Genomic DNA, 25,810 nt, shown 5'->3' with positions numbered 1-25,810 from the left:
CCAATTACTGATTCAGAGAGAAAATAAAAAGCCGTTTCAGTAGAGTCAGGGTGGGAAATCTCCAATTAGCACCAATTAGCGAAGTTGCTTCCTATAGCAGAATTCTGGGGACACAAGGAAAAAAAAAATCTCCCAGAATGCCTATTGAAGCATTTATTTACCAGGTGAAGGGACTCCCAAAGAATAACTTGATGAGAATTTGTGCCTGTGGGACTTGAATACAGATACCATTTGAAACTTGCCTGCTCGATTTGACTGGTCAATCATAGGCTGTACTATTCTTCTTCTGGCATTAATAAACCTGAAACAAAACACAAAGTATAGAAGTCTATTTGTTCACTTAGTGTTTATATATTTTTTAAATCATTAGAACCTTTTAAAAAGCTGAAGAACAGCAGTGCAGAGAAACCAACAAAAAAAAACACCCTGGGAAAAGACTATCATATAACTTGCCAGGAGATTTTTGAAGCATATATTATTTTTAAAGGGTGCAATAGAATACTTGACTTCGGCCACTATTTCTAAATGCAAAATTATTCAATCAGCCAGAAATCTGGCCAAGGCTGCAGAAGACATATTTATTTTTCAGACCTAGCAATTCAGCCACCTTTGCAGCTGTCCATAAATGAGGACCAGACTTTACTATTCTGTGCTTTCACAAGGTATTGTTAGGTCAGCAAAGCCATCAATTAGGCTGTCTGAAGTTTTATCACCAGTGCAGGCAGCAGTAAGGGCAGGCAGAACCCCAGCTCTTCTGCCACTCCTGCAGTTTCAGCCAGTAAAGTCAAGGGTCATTTGGAGGTCAGTGCCAGCTGGGGGCAACCTTTCCAGCAAGAGTGGGGCACCCGGGACAGAGAGCATAGGGCACCTCCCAACCATAAACTCGAGCACCTTTCAACTTGACAGAAAGAGGGAGTTGCAGGTACATATGTTTAATATTAGTCTTGAAATAACCTCTTCTACAATCAGGTACCATAACTAAAGCAGCACTGAAGTCATCTGAACATCAGGCAAACCCATTATTTAGGAAGGGAAGCCTGGATTTAATTTTGGGGATAATTCAAAAATAAATGCTTGCATATTTCCCCATTAAGTTAATGCATAACAACCCACATCAGTTAATCTTGGTTTAAGTTAACCCTGAGACAATTATTCTTCACTTCCAAAAATAAATTGAGTAGGTTGCTTAATGCATTATTTGCAAGGTATATTTATTTTACTTTCTATTGTTTTTATGCATTTTCTTTGCCTTTTACAGCACTTTAATAATGATGTTCAACAAGTTTTTCTCCTCAAGACAATGAACACAGGCCCCAGTACTGCCAGTTTATTTTGACACTTATAAAATATATTCTACAAGTAAGTAAAAACTAAATAACTAAACAAATAATTTCTTAGCTTCTTCATCCCATATCCATTTGTACATTTTTTTGGTTTAAGATGTTCTCCTTCACTGGTTTGTGGGATAGGCCTACCAGATCTGGACTGCAAAACTCAGGATGACCATAAGATGGCATCTCTAGGGTTTGGCAGCCCTGATCTGACAGCTACATCTTGTATTCCACAAGAGATACCATTCTGGAGGATATGCCATATGCCTAATATATTGTATTTTCCAATATCACCATTTTATAAATACGAAAGTGAGATAGAGTTTTAACCCTATGCCTGAGAGCCAATTTTGTGCAGTGGTTAAAACACCAGGCTAGAAACTTTAAAACTGTGAGTTCTAGTCTCACCTTAGATACCAAGACAAAAGAAAAACCTTGGGCCAGCTACTCTGTCTCAGCCCAAAGAAAAAGACGATGGTAACTACTTCCAAACACCTTGCCAAGAAAATTGCAGGGGCTAGTCAACACTGACTCAAATGGACCAAAAAAAACCCAAAACACATCCCTAGCATTGCTTAAGGTAAAAAGATAATGAATCCAAGTCCCAAAATATTTTTTATTAAACACTAAACATAATTAATATGATTACAACATATAGTTCCTCTGTGTTATGTTACATTGTTATAATTATGTGGTCCTTAGAAAAAACTGCACCCAAGACCTTAGGATTGTTTCATATAGCCCTGTATCCTGTGGCAGTAAAATCCTACCCTTCAAGATACTGAGAATCAACTGTCTGAGGCATTCACCTCACTCTGTGTAATGGAAGGACTAATGTTAGTATTTTAAGCTTCATCCAGTATTAGAAATGCAAATAAGCATGAACTTTAGGGTCTGTGTAACCCACTGGTGAATACTAAACAGGTCCATTGTCTAACAGAACTTGGGTAAGAATTAGCGCATACCACACACAAGTTTACAGAAATGTTCAACAAGCTTTAAATAAGGCCAGCATTTAATACAGATAAATTCATTTATCAAATCAGTCTGCTTTAACATTAAGGACTTGGACTGCAAATACCATATTTCTTCCACAAGTTCAAATCCACTTTCCTGAAATATATGTAGTACATATTAAATATTAATATACACGCTCCCATAAATACAACCATTTATTATATTCCAAAATATATTAATCTACAATATTAAAGGGTCTTCTTCACTGGCCCTACTCTCAAGGTCTCCAAGTGAAACAGGACTGCTTCAATTCCAAACTTTCTGCAGCAAGGCTTGAAGAGGGCTTCTATCTTACTTGAATGAAAACAGAACTATTAGATAATTAGGAGCATTGATAAAGCAAGGATTTATCTAACTGCACATCTGCCCTATTGTCAGAATGAGTCAGCACACATTTCTAGAGAGATGCTGCCCTCTATTAATACCACATTTATCATCAAAGGGACCTCAGGGCCCTTTTTTTCTGCTCCACTTCTGAAGTATACTTTTTCATGCTTTATCACCTTGAGTGTCCCTGTCCATTTGGGATAAAGTACTTCAATTTCTTACAAGCTAACACCTGGAATTCATTAGCTACTTCACTGAGGCAAGGATGCTCTTCAAATTAGTCAGTGCTCATTATAGTCTCCAACATCTTTCAGATCTACCTTTAAAATTGCTGTAATAGTCCAAATGGCTATTACATTTGTTTTCTAAGTAGGAGGTTCCTAGTTTGAAATCCAGCTTTTTTATGTTATTGCTCCTCAAGCTTTGTTCTCTCTCTCTCTCTCTCTTTTAAAATATCTAGTGGTACATGTTTTCATCAATTTTCTATGTAACAGAAGTAAAAGTGTTTCATACCACTCCCATATAGCTCCTAGATTATTGGGGCTCTTTAGGAATTGAGAGTGATAAATTTCTATCTTGAATTATTAAAAAAGAATTTGAAATGATACACTGCTGGACTTATTTCTTTTAAAAAAGCATGTAATAAATAAACCCAGGGAAAAAAAAAAAAGGCTAATTCCACATATTTCTGCTTGGGTATGAACCAAAACATTTTTATTTGCCAGGCAAGGGTTTTAACCATTGTGCTATTATAACACTATTGGTGTACAGTTGCCCTAAAAGATAATAGAAAGGAAAAGGGCAGTAGCAATGTTGTTGTTGGATATTTTGGTATTTTATCTTTGTATATATAAATTCTATTTAACTTTTTATAGGTATGTATGCATATATCTACATATTATATATGTAGATACACAAACACGCATGTAAAATAATCTGTCCATCTATCTCTACCCATGGAAAGGAAAATGAGGGCAATTGCTTTCCTGAAATAGAAAGGAGAACTATCTATGGAAGCCTGATGTGGTAACCTGCTGACTGGACTGAATACCTTGGAAGTTGTTGCCAAAGTGTCTCAGTCAGGACAGGATTTTCTTAGGGTGGTTTATAGACAAGCTGGAAGGAGCACAGAACAGGATCAGCTTTAAGTCTGGGTATACCTTAAGATTTCCAATCACAATTAAAAGTTATACCCATATTCAAGTTTATGGAAGCAGAATTCCCCTTCAGCCTTGTTGTTCAATCTAGAAGGAATATGAACAGAAAAACTGAGTCAGGGCAGTGCATACAACTCTACCTCTTGGTTGAAGAAGATTTTCAGTCATCAGGTAGCCCTGTCTGGAAGTTGAGTCATGGCAACTGGACTTCTTTCTTTTTGGTTCAAAACATTTTGCTGCTTATCTAAGACTGAAGAAGCTACTTGTATAAGTAGTTGCCATGATTCAACTTCCAGACAACTCTACCTCTTCTATGTGTTTGTATATGACAGCTGGGACATGATATGGAAAAGGTAAACATCCTCTACCTCAATTGTGGGAAAAATATTATAATTAGTCAAAGGGAATTTTCCATGAATAAAGTCTGCTTTTATAGTTCATTTTTATAGAGAATAATTCTGCCAATCTAGTTAAACAAAATATTCTGACTTCCATATTTCTATATTGCTTCAAAACAAAAACCTTTGCTACTATTTTCCTTAGCTCCTTTCCAATAAGTTGCCACACTGACCAAATTGAAATTGACCTGAGCTTTTGCATCCAGCATGCCTTTTATCAGCTGAACTTAATGCCAAGAGATTAGCAGAAAAGCCTGATAAGACTGTTTTCTTTTCAATGAGCTTTTAATGATGTATGCAGATGGCAAGATTTACAGAACTAAAGAAGAGCATACTGTACTGGGACTGGTAACACACAACAGGCTCTCCTCTACTTTAGAGCCTTGCCAATCTTTGCTTCTTCAACTTTCATTCATAAGGTAATTCATAAGGTAAAGTAAATTGTTTTTTCAGTTTTTATTTCATTTCCAACCATTTTTAAAATTTATATCTGGTGGTCCTCTTGTTTATGTCCCCTTCCACTTCCTTGCAACTCTCTCTTACTCACAGAACTGCAATGCATTATGGTTCTTCATTCTCAGTAAGAGAACACTACTCTGTCTTCAAACAAATAATTAAGGGGAAGGTTAAAGGAGGTTACACAGAGGTCATATCTTTAGAAACTGGTCAGAGTGTATACATTAATTTAAAAAGGCAACCTCCCAAGTTTCTCCCCCTCCCCCCTTTAAAAAAGGGCATTTACACAATACAGAACACTGAGGCAATTCATAATCCTTTCACCAAAGAGATACAGAGCTGGCTTTTATGAACATTTACAATTAATAAGCCTATTCTCACTTTAATATTAACAAACGGAACAGGTCATGGTGAAATGAAAATTAAGGGAAAGTTTCTGAATCTAGTTAATGCATGTGTAACCTAACATACATAAAATCTGTATATACTTGAATGTATCAAGTTATTTGTCTATAAGCTTAGAAATCTAGCACAAGATGTATCTCTCTGTGAGCTGTTAATTGATTCTACAGATATTTTGTGAGGAAACAATAGAAGCCCTAGGTCAGTGGTTCTTAAATTTGGGCAAACCATTCTTCACCCCTGAGTGAGGACCAGGGTGAACGTCATCTGAAAGGGAGAGTACAAAATTTTATGGAAGATGATCCCATAGCAGGCCAAACTGGGGATATTTCTTTTTTTAAACATAAGAGCTTTTATGTATCAGCCAACAAAATGGCGAAGACTATGAAACCATGAAGTGACAAAGAACATGTTCAAAGCATGGGTCATAATACGTCTTTCTTCTGTTCTAGCTGGTTATACTATGTTAAAGGCCTTTTTGAACAACAGTGTCAGAAGGTAGCCTTGTGTTTCAAATCCTAATGCAGATAGGAATGAATTAAAGTTTCTGAATTCTTTAAAAGCATTATCCTTTATGAATGCAACTGGGTGATCAACAAGCCAGTTAAGACGAAGTAAACTGATATTTCAATGAAATTTATAAAGGTGCCAAAACCTGGTTCTAACTAAAGGAAAGGGTTAACTTACATGTTTAAGATATATTAGCCTTTAGGGTATGATAGCCTGGTCAAAAAAATATCTCAGTCATTTGTGTGCTAATCATTTCCTTTAGAAAGAAATACAACATCTTTCAAAGAAATGAATTAAATTGTTAGATTATAGGATCTGATAATTCTGCAATTATAGACACATACACATATATGCTGGAATCCTGATCAAGTAAATCTATCTGATAATCCTTCTTTGCTTTCCTTATAAACTCTTTATTTTAAATTTAAGAAGGGATTATGAAGAAAATACTAAAACCACTTGTTTTGACATATAGAACCTGCAATTTGTTAAATGGGTTTCTTCATATTTAAAGCAGATATTCATATAAATGAACTAATAGTCCAGAATGTAACTCGCAATGTAATAATAAGCAATGATTCAACATCTATAATCCATACAAAATATACTGCATGGTCTCAGTGGTCTTTGAAATTATAGATATCTTCATTTACTATCACAACCTTTCCATGAAATTATTGCAATTATTGCACAAGTGTCAATTTTTAAGAAAATTTGTAGGAAGGACAGAATTCAGTATAATACTACATAGATGACCAGATGATCTAAAGAATATCACACTGGGATTCCTGACCTCTCTGCAGTAGTGGGGAAAAAAACTGACACTAAATTTAAGATAATGTTTGAGAATATCAATATAAATCTATTTCCTTCAATCATTGTATCTTCTATCCACATTTTTGAGATTTCTGGAGCCAATTAAGAACAAAGCAAGGAGCATCAAGAATACTAAATTGTTATAACATTCTTCTAGAACAAAGCCTATTACAGTTCCAGAGATTTCAAAAAGTTCATATAAAATTGTAAGTTTTAATGAGAAAGAAGGGGGAAATTAATCAATAAGTGATTAAAGAGCAGAATATTTACTACACTACAAATCATTAATGTTTCCTCATAAAACTGGACAGAGATATCAAATGGGATGCTACTAAGCTTGGTCCTTGACCCCTCGGTCTTCAAAATCATAATTTATTAAGAGCCACGGTGGCGCAGTGATTACAATGTAGTACTTCAGGCTACTTCTGTTGATCACTAGCTGCTAGCTGTTTGGCAGTTCAGGTCTCACTGGCTCAAGGTTGACTCAGCCTTCCATCCTTCCAAGGTCAGTAAAATGAGGACCCAGATTGTTGAGGGAAATGCTGACTCTGTAAACTACTTAGAGAGGGCTGTAAGGCACTGTAAAGCGGTATATAAGTCTACGTACTATTGCTATTTGGATAAAGAAATAAAGGAATGCTTATCAGATTTCCAGATAACAAAAACTGGATGGTATAGCTAATACTCAGAAATAAAGAAATATTAAATTGATCTTAATAAAACAGAAAAATGAGCCCAAAGTAAAGAGAATGAAATTTAATAGATCCAAGAAATAAAATAAAAAAGCACTGTATATGACAGTGGATACCTGATTGACAATGGTACTTGTGAAAAAGTCCTGAAGTAATAGTGGATTGCAAACTGAATGTGAATCAAGTCCATTATATGTTTCTTTTAAAAGCAAATTAAAGTACTAGGTTCCATCAACCAAAGTGTAACTTCTAAATCATGAGAAATAATCATTCTTTATTCAGCTTTAGTCAGATTCCCTCTTCAGAGGATGTAATCCTTTAAGAATGATTCACAGAAATTAAAAAGATTCTGAAAAAGCATTGAGGATGACTAGATTACTACAAACTAAAGAGAGATTGAAGGACATAGTATATTTATTCTTATAATGAGATAATTCAGAGCAATCTTCCAACAAAATACAAAGTATGTAGCATGGAAGAAGGACATCATCTATTTCCTTTTGTTTCAGAAGGCAAGGAGGTACTGATAGTCCTTGGCCTATAACCATTTATTTAAGCAACCAATTGAAGTTACAATGGCACTGAAAAGAAGTGATGAGTACAACAGGTACTCATGCTTACAATCTTCACAACACCTTGATCTGCATGATCATGTGATAAAAAAAATTGCAGTGCCCAGGGCTATGTGATCACCATTTGCAACCTTCCGGTTGGCTTCTGGCAGGCAAAGGGAATGGGGTAAGTTGGGTTTCCTTAACAAGTAGTGAACATTCTTTTATTGCCTAAAATATCTCAGATCTTGATTATAAAATACATTTAAAATCTGTTAACATAATTTTTTTCTTTCATCCTTTTCACTAAACATATCCATTTTACCAGGTTTAAACTAGCTTTGATGTTTTGGGCAAGATCATTTTGAGCAATATATGAGAAAAACAAAATATATTTTAAATTGTCTTTGATGACTTGGGTAACTAATTCTGAAACACATTTTTACTCTGTTTAAAGGTGGTTTGTCATTTAAATACACTAGAGACCAAAAGGATATTGAATAAAGAATAGTAGATAAAACAGTTAATTCCTAAAACTAGTGTTCCAAAGTTAGAGGTTCTTAATAATGATTACTCATGGATCAAAGTATATTTTCTATTTATGAAGAGACAATGTTACAAGAGATGAATTGATTTAGATTTACAGCTTAGGCTCAACTGTGATCTGACAGAAAAAGGAACTTCCTGACATGCTTCTCTATTTCTGTAATAATATAACCTCCAAAATTCAACACGGTTTAATTACTCTGCTTTTCTTTTTGATTATGTCTGCTGTGTGGAACTAATATAGTGGCATCTGTATATTTTGTCACCTTCAGTTGATACTGATTATTCTTAGCCTTCTGCTGATAATTCTAGACTGTTGCATATTTTTGTTTTCAGAGGGAACTAGAAGAAAACCTCTTAATTTATATAGAAAAATGTATACTGATCCTATTTCAAATTGTGAACTTTGTAGCATCACTTTGCTTTGAATCCTTAAAATTTTTGGACCTTTAGTCTGACACTTTCATCTAATGAGATTGGATAAAGAGGCAAGGCCTCTTTATTGTGGCAAGATTTGTGTTTGTGTGTTTCTTTGAATTCACTAAATATCTTAGCTAGGGATTTCTCACATTACAAAGAATATAGTTTACTTCATAAGAAGAAGATAATGATCTCTTTCAGACTCTGTAGCCTTTTTCAGGAGTGATGAATATTAGATTCTACAATTCCATCTCAACATCTGCAGATTATAGACTATGATTTATTATCAGAAGTTGTGATAGGTTGTATTTAGCAAATAGTTGTGTTAATCAATCCTATGGTTGAGCTACTTCTGGATAATTCTAAAAGTGGTCTATTATCAAACAAACAACAAAGTCTATCATGTAATATAAACAAGTCACTGCCTGCCTGTTTCCATACAGTCAGGAAGAAACTTCCCATCTCTGAAGGTTTCCACTGGGAAGCAGAGAAATGTTTGACAACCCATAGACTGAATAATCTATTTGGTGTTGGAAGGTAAGACAGTTGGTGTTGGTCATGGTAAGACAGTTCAGGAGATCTCTGTAGCATGTCTCTTGGATTTCTTAATCCCTGTGGCCTCCATGTAAGTGACCTAAATTATGAGAATTACATAAAATTATATAATTCATGAAGTATGAGGATGCATTGATCTTGAAGAAGCAGATCTTTACATTCTGAAACTGAAAGCACCTAGATATGGTAGTAGTATATGTTCCTATGTATATGATTATTTAATGAGCCTTCTCAAGAAATTCATCTGCTTTAATGGCCTCCAATTTGTTGACACATGCCATACCTCAATGGATGGCTGTATGAATTTCAAAATCATAGACCTTTCTGATATGCACTATGGATTTGTGAGGTGTGTTCAAGATAAAGCACCAGTATTGTGAATGAATCATCTCAATAGTGCTTTAAGGACAAATTCATCTGACTAAGTAAACAGTCTTGTACTCCTTTATTTTTTATTCTGAAAACAACTTCATAATTCATGGAAGATTCAATATATCAGTCATAAGACTTATTTTCTAGTTTCAGACCTATTACAAATGTAACTGTCCCACTTTTGTTTTGTAGCCTGATATGATGATAAATATTTCATATTTTCTTCCTTGGAACACATGATAGACCTTACTTTATTTTAGCAATACAGATTTAGTTATTTCTTTCTTCATCAGGAATACATGTATTCTGCACACCAAAGGCATCTCCTCTGGCCATTTCAGGAAGAGTGCTATTTTATGTACATCCTCTTCTTCATGGTAGTCAATTACTCATGAGTACAATAGAAATTGTTGTTGAAAGCATCGCCACTGGCCTTCCACATTGCCAGTAAGCTTTAATTTTTATAGAGGATGCATTTTTTTAAGGGAGTCACTATTCAGCTAACAAAAAAGGGCACCCCTCTGTAATTGGTTTGCAGATGGTTTGTCTGTTCAATAATACATTTTCCTCTTTTAACAATATTTTTGCCAATCTTAGTCTCTAGCACATCACTATTATTACATAGAAGTTGAGTTTTACTTCTATCAATATGTATTGTTACTTATGAGTAGACAGTGGTGAAACTGACTGTATTTATTCGGATCATCTTGGATTCATGTCTACCTGCAACAAAAAATAACTTTAAAAATGCCATTACTATGCCATAATATGATAAGTTCAACTTTGGTAACTATCAAGTGCCTCCCACAGTGTTTGCTATAATCACTTATAATACAGAATTGAATATTCTATTAAATCTTGCATTGCAAATATTGAATCTTGCATTGCTAAATCATTGCAAACATTTTTCTAGGATTTTTATTTAGTGATTTAGTTCTGGTTTTGCAATTATTTTGTTTCTGCTTGAGAATGTGGTTATTAGAAACTTTATGTATATATTGTTTTGGGTCGCTGTGTATGTGAGAAAGAGAGAGAGAAGGAGAGGGAGGGAGGGAGGGAGGGAGAGAGAGAGAGAGAGAAAGGGAGGGAGGGAGGGAGGGAGGGAGGGAGGAAGGAAGGAAGGAAGGAAGGAAGGAAGGAAGGAACGAAGGGGGGGGAGATAAATTACCACAAAACTATAACATATTTATTATAGTTTTGTGGTAAAATCTTTCCTTCTCATACACACAGAGTAAGATACTGTTTTGCATTTAATAGTTTAAAAAAAAACTAGCAACAATTTAAAAAACTGTACTAAAATCTTGTACATATATCTCAAGAAAACAAACTGTAATTATTTTCATATAACAAAGTCAAATCAGTGAATGGAAAAACTGATCTTGGTTAAATGCAGAAAAAATGAAATCGGAACACCAGTGTTTTTCAGCTGAATTTTAGATTGCATCATTAATATTTGAACATTTGCATGTTTGTCACATCTGACTGCATTCCGAGTAACATATAGTACGGTAGATATTTGAAAGGCATACCCAGTAATGAACATTCATGCAAGTATAAAATGTACTTAAACATGTAAAGTATTTAAACATGCACATTTGAATTTAAATAAGCAATAACAAACTGTATTTGTATTACAGTTTCATATGCCTTTCCAATCATAGCTTGTATCAGTACTTCATATAACACCTGATCAAAAAGTTGTTAGTGACCTTTACCAATATATATACTAGAAAGCCATGAGATGGAGCCAAACCATAGTATTCTGATTGCAGTAATCACTGGAGGCAGACAAAGCTACTCCTGGTGTGCAGTGCAATCCAGGGCATATTAGAACTAAAACCATCATTCAATACTATTTAATTCCAAGAAATTGATATAGCAGTCTGATTTTCCAGATCTTTTGGGAGTACAATATATGTGTTGTTCAAATCAATATTCTGTGAAACAAAATTAATTCTAATGCCTGCCTGCCTGCCTGCCTGCCTGCCTGCCTCCCCTGGCTGCCTGCCTATCTATCTATCTATCTATCTATCTATCTATCTATCTATCTATCTATCTATCTATCTATCTATCTGCTATTATGGCTTATTTTATTTGTCTTAAAATATAATAGAGCTATCCTGAGCAAGTTTACTTAGTCCAAAAAAAAACAAAAAAAAAACCACCCCAAAATACTGTATTCAACACTTTTACTCCCAGAAAAATAAGTTTAGGAATGGAGCCTTAGACAGCTATAAACGGAATAGTATCCATTTTACAATATAATGGATATGATTATAAACTTACTGTGAATCCCAACAATGACTAGATAAGCAGAAATAAGTAAGTAAATATCCTAATATAAAATGTAATAAAGAATTGCTGCTACAGAAAATAATAACACACTGATTTGTATTACAAGCTTTCAAAGTTTTTAACCCATACATGTTTAAATTTAATTTTTCCCTAAAATTCTGAATGCTAATAATCTGTGAATGTAATTACATCTATTGCCATGGGACAAAACATTTCAGTTGGTTATGATTTTCAGAGTAATGTCACTTGTATTTCTCTAATGCCAGAAGATTATTCATATGAAGTTATTTGATATACTGTAAGAGATCTTTTATAGATATATGAAAGGAACACAGGAAATACAGACTTCATTAGCTGTTCCTATCTTAAACATAAAATGCTAAGCCAATAGATATGTGTAATATATTGCCCCATCCCAAACCTGTTTTATTGCAAAAACCAAATTACTTTGAAAATTTTATTGCCAATATTAAAATTCCAGGTCTGTATGTATATAGTTTATACAGCCACTAAATACAGCTTCTAAAAGTCTTGAAGTTAAGTAACTGCTATGTGCATAATGCAGACTGTTAGTTTTGTTTTTTAATTTATGAATTTTTGAAGCATTTAGGCTACACATAAATGACATTTTGCTGGTCACCGACTGAGACAAAGCTTCCCTCTTTCTAAGCAGTTTTTGGAAATGAGCCTCATTGAATTTGATTAGACTTCAGTAATTCATCAAAAATATATACTGAAATAAACTTTATCAGCAACTGTCAGCTATGCTTACTTTCCACCCAACCACATTAGGATTCTGACTGTTTTATATGAACAAATAGAAATGACTATTCATTTGCACAGCTGTCAGTTTGCTTTCTGATTATTATGACATTATTTGATGAGGTTATACATTACTTTGATAGTAACTATGTTTAAAACTAGCTTTCTCAAATGCAGAAGGATGTTTTGAAATAATTTGCTAAATATATTTGGACCAATCAAAGTGACCATGTCCTATAGTATGGATATATCTGATTAGTCTGTCATCTACTCTGAAGAAGATGTAGCCTGATTCTCCTATGTTGTATAGCAGACCAGCTGTTAGCTGTCTGTCAAGCACCTAAAGTGGACAAGTAGTCCAGGAGCAAAAATGTCACTCCTTTGATCTGGCAAGGAGCAGCCGCTGATTTATAGAGGAGGACTTTGTTCTTCCGTTCTATTTTACTTTCTTTCCTAAGGCAGAACTACAAAATCCAGTAGAAAAAAAAAATGTGCCCTTCTCTGCAACATCAACAAGCTCTGACAACTGCAACAGGGTTTTTCTTGGCCCTAACAAAGCTCTTAGGCATCTCCTCTGACGCTCACCTTTCCCACCCACCTCCTTCCCTTTGCAATGTGATAGTTATTGTTTAATTCAGCTTCTGTAAATGGAATGGACTGTGGCCAGCAAGCCTGAGGCATAAACACACCTGTATGAAAGAAGCCTTATTGTAGCAACCAACCTCCACGTAACACTACTGGCTCTTGAGTTCAGAAACTATGCTCCATTTTCCTAACAGGATTTTTTTTTAATATCCACTGTCCTATTTTCACTATGCTTGTATATTTTCTCACAGCTATTAAAATCTTGAAATCCCAAAGCAAAAGGATTAAGATACACAAAATACACCCACCCTCACAAGCTGTCTGTCAACTTTATGGACTTTAGAAAATTTGTTATGAACAGCCTTGAGATTTTAAAATTCATAGTCAACATAAATAATACAACTGCCAATATAGCAAATGTACCTAAACTAGTGCAAACACCTTAAGGATCAATGGTGTCAATTTTTCAGCCACATGTTTGCCATACTGACAGTCACAATCAGGGAATGACACTATACTGATTTATTAAGGATTATATAAAGGGGATTTGGTAGTTTTTTTTAAAAAAAAATCTGATTTCTTAGTAATATTTTAAAGAACAGTACCTTTTTAAGGCATCTCTTTCTGTTTTTCTTAGAGATTGGACTTAATCTCCTTATCTGACTCTCTTGTTTTACAATGCCACTGAGAAAAATTGTTATATATTGTTAAAACTAAGGAAATATTTTCAATGATTGAGAAATGTAAGCTCTTCTTATTTATTTTCCTTAAGACTGCATTAACAGCAATGAAAAGCTTAAAATGAGCGACTGGATGAACAAAGAAAATGTGTAGCTATAGTAAGTACTGAATTAGCTTATAGATATGGTATTGGCTATATCATCCTTTGGAATACTATTCATTCCTTTTAAAAAGGCAAAAAATAATATAATCATAGTTCTGGGATAAACGCAAAGATAATTTAGTACAACTTGTAGTGTTCACAGGTATTTAATGTGTAACTGAGATAAGTGTGTCCTAGCCTTAACAAACTGTCACAGATGATACGAGGTACTTGCAAGGAACTCTTACACTTGGAAAGTGCCCTCCTTTGCTTACTGGAGAAACTTTTTTGAGTGTATAAAATGAATAGGAAGGGCTTTGGGGACAGTAAAACTATATGCATATTTAAAGTCTTCAATTAGTGTCTGAGTTGTTCTTTGACCTTGTTTATTCCCCTATGTTCTTATAAGCAAACCTGAAATTCCATATACCACTAGCTCTCACATCCTTGAATTTCCAGAGTTCTAACTATTGTTATTTATTATTTATTTTTACAAATAACTCAGTACTGTGAACATTTCCAACGTATCTTTCTTCTCCTATTTCCCCCTCAATAGCAATCGTGTGAGGTGAGTTGGGCTGAGTGACTGACTGATCCAAGGTCCACCCAGCTGGTTTTCATGGCTAAGGCAGAACTTGAACTCACAGCCTGCTGATTTCTAGCCTGGTGCCTTAATCCCTACACCAAACTGGCTCTCACTATGCCAATATATAAAACATAGTCTTTTTAAAAAAATACATTTTCCTTACTTGCCATCAGACACTATTCTTCTGAAATCATGCACTGTTTGCTTAATGCATTACAAACTGAATTTTATAAATAAAACTTAGCAAATACAAGTAATCCTTGATTTACAACAGTTCATTTAGTAACTTGCTTTATGACAAGTTTTCACACTTTATGACCATTGCCACATCCTCATGGCCACGTGGTCAAAATTCAGACACTTGGCAACTGATTCATATGTATGATGCTTGCAGTTTCCTGGGATCATGAGATTTTGCAAACTTCAGACAAGCAAAGTCAACGGGGAAGTCAGATTCACTTAACAATCGTGTTACTAACTTAACAATAGCAGTGATTCATTTAACAACTGTGGCAAGAAAGGTCATAAAATGGGGCAAAACTCACTTAACAACTGTCTCACTTAGCAATGTGAATATTGAGCTCAGTTGTGGTGATAAGTTGAGGACTACCTGGAGTCAAACTGTAATCACAAAATTCAGCACAAAATATAAAAATGAAAACATAAACAGGGAAAGAAAAGCAAACCTTCCAAAATCTACAATTTCACAATCTACAGAGTTCCGTATTATAGATGGCGACCTCTGGGGAATCAGTGTTGCAATTCACTGTCCCAGCCTTACAAATACCACTGGACCAGAGGTGATATTAGCAGGTTTTGACCAGTTCTGGAGAACTGGTAATGGAAATTTTGAGTAGTTTGAAGAACTGGCAAATACCACCTCTGACTGGCCCCGCCCCCATCTATTCTCTGCCTCCCAAGTCACAGCTGATCGGCTGGTTCTTCTTTTGTTGCCCTGCACAGGAGAACGGAGCTGGAAAGCAGGTTAGTGGAGTAGGGAGGGAATGAGATTTTGCAGTAACCTTCCCCCAGGAGTGGGGAGGGAATGGAGATTTTACAGTATCCTTCTTCTACTATGCCCACCAAGCCATGCCCACCAAGCCACAACCACAGAATGCCACCACTGCACTGGACATGACATTGATGTCACTAGAACATGCGGTTTACATGCTTTAGTCTGTTTTCAGGTGGTTTGGGGAGGATTAAGGTTAGAAACAGGAAAGACCTGTAAAGGTGAATTGCTACACTCTTGTTTTTAAGATCCATAAATCCCCAAAATGTCCCGAAACTGCCCTTTTTGCAGATCACTAAGGATGGGAAAGGGAGCATGAGATCTCTGGGATACACCAAGCAGTGGGAGGTATAGATATAAGGGTTCATGTAAGGGTTCCCTGACATGTAAGGGTTCCCTGACATCTGAACGTATTTTCCAGGGGTTCCTCTAGGATAAAATTTTCATGAGTGCAACTATTTATTGGAAATGCTTGCTAGAACAAACTACATAATATTAGCAGCAGAAGTTCCACATAGCAACTTCATATAATTGGTTCCCAAACCTCTGAACTGGTAGGTACCTTTTAAAATAAAGTTGACAAGACCATGTATGTTTGTTGAGTATTTACATTTTGGGTTATCTTTAATAAAATGGTCTTGCATTATTTAACATAATAGTAAATTATTGTCATATTAAAATCTATATAGTATAAAGCACACATAAACTAAGAAACTAAGAAAGCAGTATAAAAGCAAAAGGGTATGGAGAGGTTCAGATTGTTTTAAAATAATAAAATAAAATAATAAAATAATAACACCAATTTTTGACTCCAAAAATTATCTTTACCACTAAACATGCCTATTAGACCTAGAACAGACCTAACTAGTTGCAAGTCCCTGATATTTCTCAAGATGGCAATTCAAATCCTGAATTTTCCATCATATCCCATAAGTGCATATCCACTACAACTGTAGTTTGCATATTGAATGTGAATATATGCTTCAGCAAAGGAAATCACATAAAACTTTTAAAGGCTAAATGTTTCTTCACTGTGCAACATTTTTAAAAGACCAAGAACTATAGCATGGTGCCCTCTATATGTACAAACAGCATCTGCAATTAGAAGCTTTCATTTTAAATGCATGTGGGGTCTTATTCTCTCTTTCCTTTCTCAAATCTATTGTCATTTTCTTTGCCTTGTTGCTGCTGTTGGTATTTATTTACTTAAATTTATTATCAGTGCAGTTACTTTTCTTACAGCGGCAGTATGGCACTGCCATTCAGTTCAATTTCCCAATTCATCATCTCTACCTGGAAATATCTTTTCAAGGACAAATTAATCTTTTTTGGAATGCCACTATACATGCAAAATGGTAATTTGTAGCACAAATCTATGACGCCTAATGTTTTGCTTGTTTAATGCCATTTGTTTGATCAGCCCTCTGATAGAGGAATAATCATATAGTATGGGGGAGTGGAAATTTGAACATATTTCCTGTCAGCTCATCAATGAATGAATAACATTCTTAAAACTGATAGAGACATCTCTATGCATAACAGTGATGAACTGTCTGCAATGCATTTGGATCTGTAGAAGAAAATATAGTGGTTGAATGTTAAAATCTGATAAGTGTGTATGGATAAATTGTTTGGAAAGGTTTTTGATTAGCTTTTCCTAATCTTCAACTCCACTAATTCCCAAGCAATATAGCCATCAATAATACTGGCTGAGCACTTTGAAACTTGAAGTTTGACTCTACTTGGAGGCATTAAGTTGGGGGAGACTGTTTTAAATAATTTACCTTTAACATATAAAGGGAATAGGGTGGAAAAAAAGAATTAATGCACAAACGTATGTCCATATAGATAGAAAACCTGATAGGATTTAAAAAAATAATCTACAATGTATTAGAAATTTCACAGCACAAAATATTTAATATATACACACCTCTGTATTTCAACAATTTTCTGTTCTTCCATTCAGACAAAACTGATGTTTACTTATAACAGTTTTAAACATTACTTGGCCCCCAAATTCTCTAGAAGAGGTCAGCATGGGTGAAGGCTTTGGTTTCTATAAGCAATACTGTCATTCCGACTAACAGCAGTGATTCATTCACAGGAGGGAAAAAATGGCTCTATTGTTGGATTTATTGACTCCAGGGAGGGCACTCTATTATAACCATAGAGTGCTCACAACCTGAGCTCTATGTTGGTCCACCTAAAATTACTATTTGCCGTGAAGAATTGGCAAAGCAATTCTTGAAATGATGGGATGAAAGGAGGAGAAGCTCTGTCAGAAGCTTTTCTTTTTCTCTAAGCAGGAGTGAGCGGTATATGATTCTTTTTGAGTCTGACCCACTCATTACTTTGTTTTTGTTCAGTTGCCTTTATTAACATATTAACTGACTAGATAGCCTACAGAAAAAAAAGTTCATTCCATTAGGTAATGTTATCACAACTGCCTCTTTATTAAGAAGAAAGCAATATTCAATCCAAACATGTTCAACCTGGTCAACATAATACATACAGTGTAAAACTACACAATATATATTTGAAAGGGACTGTACCCACAGGAGAATTTGTGCAGATTGCAGGACATTTTAGGGAGGCTGTTTTCTATCAATATTAAATTTATTTAATAAGATGCCAACTTTCTTATAATTATTTCTTGGTTTAGATATATGCTTTCCTTTGTTGCATGATTATCATACATGATGATAATATTTGTAAAATATTAGGAAATTATATAGAAGAAATCCCCAATAAAGGATTTTCTTCTATTTAATTTATACCTCAAATAATTCAGTAAATGAAAATTAAAATACTTTAAAACTTAACAAACTACCCAATAAAGAAAAGGATGGATAAAAGTATATAAGAAATATTACACTGCACTGGTATTTAGAAAGATAAAGCAAACACATCAGAATTTGTTTCCTATTGAAATGAGGCTTCAAAATCAGACAGCATCCAAGATATCTGGGGTTGTGTCACGTTGCTTATAGATTTAAACAGCAATGATTATTATCTGTCTTGCATTTTATGTGTCAGATCTAAATAAAAAGGAATGCAAACTTTATTTTTCTTGTCCAAGTTTGCTTATTGTCTTTGAAATCCCTTCCTCTCAAAAGCTATAGCTGTCAAGAGGCTGCAAATGAAAAGTCAATACTGGGGCTGTTATGTCATATTACATCCCTTAGGGTATAGAGCTGAGTTTACTCAGTGTTTGGGATTGCTTCCCCTCCCCTCCTTCTTCAGCTTTAAGTTGTGCATTCTAACTGCACACTTTTCTTTGTTATGGTCCAGAAAAAGATTTTTCATTGCAAAAATGTCCAAGAAAGACCACTGATTTATTCTATTTTTTTTTCTTGACCAATAACATTACCAGGAAATTAGGGTCAAGCTGTCGTATACAATGTTTAATTAAAATACAGTTAACCTATTTATTATGTGATTTTATTTATAGAACGTAAGCATTTTGTTGTAAAATCCCTTTCATAAAATAATATGCTAATAAAATATAGGGCTATATTTGATTACAGGTTAAGTTTGTAACTTTCTTAACCTCTGCTTTCCTTGCAGAGGTAATCTTGAGGGGGAAAAGTAAACTTATTATTACAAATTTAAGAAATCCATATAAGTTCATTTTTTTGTTCCTTCTGTTCAATCGTGCCTGATTCTCAGAGGGTGCTTGGACAAGTCTATGCAATTGTCTTGACAAGTTTGTTCAGAAGTATTTGCTATTGCCTCCTTTCTAGGCTGAGAGAACATAACTGTCCCAAGGTCGCCCAGCTGACTTTGAAACTAAGGCAGGACTAGAGATCACTGTCTCGCAGTTTCTAGCCTGATAACTTAAGCACTCCACCAACACATTCATAACATGTGTTATATTTTGTGTTTTCTTGGGTCTGTCATCTTAGCTACCGTAATTAATAGTTCAGTCGACAACATTTGCAAGTGACAGGAAAAAAAATGTGGCATGAACATTTCATAGAAAAGAATGTCTTTGTTTTAAAGGGAAGAAAACTAAATTTTCTAGTTTATCTAAAGTGTTTATACATACTTTAAATGTGCATTTGAATGTTTTCTTATTTCATGACAATAGCTTAAAGTAATGAAGGAACAGAACCTCAATTTTAGAGGATATATTTTGCATTAGGCTATTAGATCAGGGCTGCAAAAATCCTAACCACCATTAGAAGGCAGCAAATAATTTTGTCCAATATATCTTTGCTACCATAAAATGGCTACCTGCATTTTTGCAGATTAGGATTGATACCCCTTGTTTGTATGAAAAAGGTTCCAGGTTAAAGGGAAAAAGATCAAATGATGTGCAAGATCTCTGGTCGAGATTTTGGACAAAGTCAAATTAAAGTAGGCTGAATAAGATTAAATAAGTATTCTGATCTAGCATTCTGTAGCTTGCTAAGTTCCTAATTAGGCGATTAATTTACCATTTTCCATTATACTTTTAACATTAGGATGAAATGGCATTTTTAAAAACTGTTTTAAATCATAGTAGTGATTTTAAAGTTTAGCCATTTTAATAATTGAAAAATTTAAAAATATTTATATGGTTACACTCATATTTTGTCATATTATAATTAAGAAAAACATCTTTAAAATTCTAAAAGAGAAACCTGAATTTCACAAATACACACAGCAAAAAATCTACTGATTATTTGTTCAGCAAGAGGCATAAACTGTTAAAAATAAGAGTGAAATATATAAATTCCCAGATCTGTTACCAGAAAACAAAACAGAGTAATGCTGTAAATACAGCTAATATATATGATAGTTGTAGATTCTTATATTGAAGGAAACAAAAATAAAAATAAGTCCTGCATTTTTTAGGATTGTCCCTTAAAGATTATATGTAAGTGCTTATTTTATGATTGCCAATAATATCAACAAGGATCAAAGATAAATGTTATAATTGTTAGTGGCCATGATAGGTATTTCACTGTCTCACTCTTACTTAAAATATCACTATAGAAAAGGATTATCATGCAGTCAGACAGCAGCATACAGAATTACATAATTTAAAAATAGTAAATGCTTAAGTATGGAAAAACAGTACTATAGAGGCTTTGTTCTTCATTCTGACCCCATTACATTTTAATTAAGAAATAATTATAGGAAGATATACAGGCTATAATAACAGATCTTCTTGTAAAATGGAAGAAAAGAACATTAAATCTACAAAGTATAGTTAGATACTCTGGAGAACATTATTATTGGGAAGCAAGTATTTAGTCTGTTTATGTACCATGGTAAAATAGGTGACTTGTCCTGCATTTCTAATCAACCTACTTTCTATTAATCAATAGCTGAAATCCTATGATTTATTTTCTTGAGGATAAGGTTGCTCCTGAATAAGTATATATAGAGAACTGTGCTACAAATTTTTATACAAGTAATCCTCAAGTTACAACGGAAGTTGGGATAGGAATCTCAATCGCTAAAAGATGTGGCATAAAGTGTGATGTCACACTGCTGCATCACTTAGTAATGGAAATCCCTGAGGTCCTTGCTGTCACTAAGTAGAAATTGTGAGTTGTTAAGCAAGCACTACTTGTAACTTTCTGCTATCTTCCAAAAAACAGTGGGGAAGATGGAAAGAAGTTAGAAGTGAAGGTGAATGTTTGTTCTCTGAGCTTGTGGGTTAGTTTCCAAACATTTTGTTACCAAGCTAGGTAACATCTTCAGCAGAATTTAGGGGAAGTTAAAGTTAGAAGTCCCAAGTAATTTGCAAGCCAGGCTGGCAGGCAGGTAACTGGCTGCTACCAAGTGGGAGAGGCTGTGTGAGGGTGCAAGAGTGGAAGATGTGTTGTGAGGGCAGCAAGTCTCAGGAAGGGTGTGCGAGTGATTGGGAAAGACAGGGTGAGTGAAGAGGGGCTTAGGGATGATGTTTGAGTGAACAGCACAGTGTGGGACAAGCACCTCAAACTCACGGAGAGTGTCTGAGCAGGGGAGACTTATGTGAGAAACCTGTTGGCTTCCCAAGTGTCTTTACTTATGGAAAGCTGTCAAGAAAGATTGTGAATTGTGATCACATGACATGGAAGCTAGTTTGGTTTAGTGATTAAGGCATCAGGCCAGAAACTGGGAGACTGCGAGTTCTAGCATGACAGTCAGCTGGGTGACTTTGGGCCAGTTGCTCTATCTCCCAACCCAACTCATCTCACAGGATTGTTGTTTGGCAAATAAGAAGAGAAATGTGTGTTGGATATGTTTGCCACCTTGCCTTACTTGTAATAATATATATATTGATATGGGATGCTGCAAACATTTAGATGCAAGCTGGTTACCAAGCACCCAGATTGCTGTTATGTGACAACTGGGGTGCTGGATAAGTGGAATTTTCATGATCAAATGTAACCACCATTCATTCAGCACTACAGTAACTTCAAATGGTCACTGAATGATTGATTTTTAACTGAGGACTCCCTATAGGTTGTTGTTGTTTTTAAAGCAGTGAAATAATAATATTGAGTAAATCTTTCAGATAACAATGATGTAGTAGACATTTCTCATTATGGAAATGAGAAACCCATGACGGACCTTCTTCACTTTTTAAGAGCGAAGATATCAGTACTTATCACATACTACATATTTAGAAATTGCTTTAAATTATAACTTTGTTCAATACACTTTCATTGTCCCCAAGAATGTAAGAAGTCTTACATGCAACAAAAACAGGGAAGGGAAGGGAAGGGAAGACTTTATTGGTTAAGTGTGATTAGACACTCAAGGAATTTGTCTCTAGTGAAGAAGCTTTCAGTCTACATGTAAAGCAACAGAGTAATAATAAACATACCACCAATAAGAGGAGATAATAAAGAAAATAAGTATAGTAATAATTCCACTGCCATACAACATGGATAAATGTACATAGACATTATACAGTATTGGAAGAATTAGGTGTTCAGCATAGTGATGGCATAAAAGAGGAAACTGTCCCTGTTTCTAATTGTTTTGGCATGCAATGCCCTATAGAGGCATCCTGAGGGGAGGAGTTGGGACAGTTTATGTCCAAGATGTGAAGCGTCTGTAGGTATTTTCTCAGCCCTCCTGTGCAATATACAGATTCACCTGTGCAATATACAGATTTTCTATGGAAGCAGGCTGATTGCAATTGTTCTCTTTACATGATCTGTTGGACTCTGTACCAAATCAGACAGTTATTGAAGTACAAAGGACAGACTCATTAATTCCTCTGTAAAACTGTATCACTAGTTCCAGGGGCAATTTGAACTTCCTCAGTTGATGCAGGAAAAACATTCTTTGTTTTGCTTTTTACAATACAATCAGAATAGACCTGGAAGGGATCTTGGAGGTCTTCTAGTCCTCCAATAAAATGATTATTGGAGGACTTGAAGGATTCTACTGCTTTTTTTTTTTTTTTTTTTTTTTTACTCTGCATGACTTTTCAGGAAAATCACAAAGTGAAACAACACAATTCTTTATTTATAAAAAAATAAATTGAAGCATAATGCCTTTTACACTATTTTTACGTTTTCATACCTATCATATTTTATGATATATTCTATGCATTTTTATCTGTACTGTATATGAAAAGTGTATATCAGCATATGCTCCAAACTCACAGTTTTTACAGTTAAGAACTTCCACACTGTGGTTACAATGTTTAATTAGGTGATGTTTTAACAACAGTTGGCAAATGCAAAGTATTATTCTTTTTGTATATGGATGCCACTAAACATCACTACTTGCTGGACTGACTTCAGAAAAGGTAACTGTAAGAATGGAAGTACTGCATAGTGTTTAATACACTAGACAGGGAATCAGGAGACAGAATCAGGAGACTGGCTTAGACTTTGGCAGAGACTTCCTATCTGCCTTGGGGCTAGCTACTGAAGGCCAGATTTATACAGTCTCTAGGGACTTAGTTACCCAACAGCTTGCTCTCTAGGCAGCTTTTGCAAACCCATTAAAAGAGCTGGTGAGGCAATTTGCATGTGGTGCATTCCAAGTTATCTACAAATTCTCAGTGGCAGAGGCCTTATGAGGATGAAGAATTTAGGAAGGTCTTAAAATTGGGTTAAACTACCAAAAGCTAAATTCTATATATCAGACATATAAAATTTCTGCTCATTTTAACTATTTTGTACTAGTCTCTTACAAATATTAGTTTTGTGACTTCATATCAAATTTTACAGTTTAGGTGATTTTGTCTCTAATAAATTTTTGTTACTAAATTGTAAATAATATAGTTCTTCTTTTCCATGGGACAATCCTTCTCCTTTTTTACTACCTTACTTTCCCTCACACTTTTTCTTAATTCTGTTTCTTCTTTATTCTGGCATGTTCATAAATTCCATTAATCTCAAATAAATATTAACAGTGAGTTAAACTGTTCTGTCAACCCATACAAGCTTTTCCCCCTTTTCAATGATATAATCTAATCATAATCTTGTTACAAGGAGAACTATCCCAAAATGTAATGAGAATTGCATGGCTATTGTTGATTTGAGTGTTAAAGGTGTAACTTTGCAACTCAAAGTATAGGGACAATTTAAGATCTGGTAATTCATGCACTTATTTGGTATTTAAATATTTTACATTGTAAAAAAGATCTAAAGTAGAGTCATGCTTGACTCTTGATAATGACTGGTCATGTCCCTATAAGTTTTTATATTATAAAAAGAAGTATTTTATATTATAAAAATACTAAAACAATATTGTATTTTAAAAACAGAAAATTAACCTGCAGCATCAGGTTAAAGTAAGATAAAGTCCAAGATTGAAAAGAATGACAGATTTCTTTCTTGCTCATCTTTTTAATGGTAGTTTACTCCTGGTTAATATGTAAACAGAATGTTTGTTACCACAGTGTTTAGCTTGGCTGAACTTTAAGCTGCACAGTATTTTAGGCTAACAGCTTCTAAAATAGAAGGTTTTCCAGAAATTTATACAGATTCTTCCAGCCTCTTTTGTGCTAACATCTTTATCAACAAAATAAGCTGAACAATGCTGGCCTTTTCACTGTTTGCACAGCCTGCTGAAATTCCAGTTTTGCTTGGTCCAGAATTTGCATTTACAGCAGCTAACGCAATCTTTTTCTGCTTCAGTGGAAAACCAGCACTTTTTGCAAACAGCAGCAACAAGTAAAACATTGTTATGCCTCTTTCCCAACTAATATGCTGAAAATATATTAAAGCACTGAAATGTTTGGATTATTAAAGAAGAATTTTTTTGTTTTGAAATACAAATATAAAAGTTTTAAAGCTTAAAACCAAGCATTATTTAAAACTGCAGTAATAGAAAGTTGTTAAAAATGGGTTCAACAAAAAAGAAGTATCACTGATGGCACAAATCAATTAATGATATATTAGAGATATATTGTGGAGTACTTCATACTTTCTGAGTTTGGTTGCTTGCTTGAAGACATTTTATTATCCAACTAGATAACATACAGTAGCCTGCCCTGCCAGAGTTGGTGGGGTTGAATATTCTTCTTGGCAATTCCTTGATTAGGATATCGTTTTCTACTTGATCATTTGTCTGATGTTAATTCCTATTTATTTCTATGCAAATTTGACACCCCTAGTTTACATGGATGCATTCTGCTAGTCTCTTGTCTCCTCTGTCTTTCCTACATACTGGCTGTTACAATTCTTATTCTGCATGTTGTACGTGACTCTTGCTTTTTTCTTCTTGGCCACAGGAAGGGTTCCATGATTTTAGAATCTCTTGGACTCATATGACTGAACTACTCTGTGGAGCTTCCTTTAAAGATGACTCAGAGGCTAAAACTGGTTCAGAATATGGTGGTTAAGCTGCTGCAGAATTAAACTTATTATTATACTTTCTAATAGCAGGTTTTCATGCAAAGTGCTGTTTAATACCTATAATGCTTTATATAGTTACTGGGATATCAACAGCCACCTTATCAAATAGATTCTGCTCATCCAGCATGGCCATCAAGAAAAGACTTGCTGATAATCTTGCCCCACCGTCTCCTGCAATTCATTGACTAGGACAGGGGTCTGCAAACTTAAACACTCAACGAGCCTTGTGTTGCAAAAGGAGTAACTGTCAGGTTGTTACATTACAGTGCCATGAGGTTGCCACTTTAGATCACTACACGCACCTAAGAGAAGCATCATCCCAAGCAGCAGCACACTCATACAGGCACGCATACACATCCTGCAACACAGTCTGAAGTGGCCAGAAAATATAATCCCC

At 34.7% G+C, this 25,810-nt stretch overlaps 1 protein-coding gene and 1 long non-coding RNA gene across 10 annotated transcripts in view; one reads left to right on the top strand and one right to left on the bottom strand.

Annotated features, from left to right (window-relative positions):
- Positions 1-304, top strand: part of LOC148133410 (uncharacterized) — a 12,796-nt gene extending 12,492 nt beyond the window's left edge. Inside the window, exon 3 of the long non-coding RNA XR_015746756.1 lies at positions 1-304. This exon is cut by the window's left edge and continues 1,191 nt beyond it. This is a non-coding gene — a long non-coding RNA (uncharacterized LOC148133410).
- Positions 1-25,810, bottom strand: part of MEIS2 (Meis homeobox 2) — a 223,847-nt gene that overhangs the window by 6,625 nt on the left and 191,412 nt on the right. For 6 of the 9 annotated variants that reach the window (XM_087951748.1, XM_026664543.2, XM_087951752.1 and 3 more), the window contains one exon: positions 243-301. In XM_087951748.1, coding sequence (XP_087807874.1) covers positions 243-301 — 59 coding nt within the window. Of the gene's footprint in view, positions 1-238; positions 302-3,749; positions 3,920-25,810 lie in introns of those variants that run through there. The other 3 variants (XM_087951747.1, XM_087951751.1, XM_087951754.1) reach the window with 2 other exon arrangements.

The sequence above is a fragment of the Notechis scutatus genome, chromosome 1 (genome assembly GCF_049901735.1).
Source record: "Notechis scutatus isolate UNSWTSFEM ecotype Mainland chromosome 1, rNotScu1.2, whole genome shotgun sequence".
NCBI classification, from domain to species: domain Eukaryota; kingdom Metazoa; phylum Chordata; class Lepidosauria; order Squamata; family Elapidae; genus Notechis; species Notechis scutatus.
This window is presented reverse-complemented; position numbering and strand designations above follow the sequence as displayed.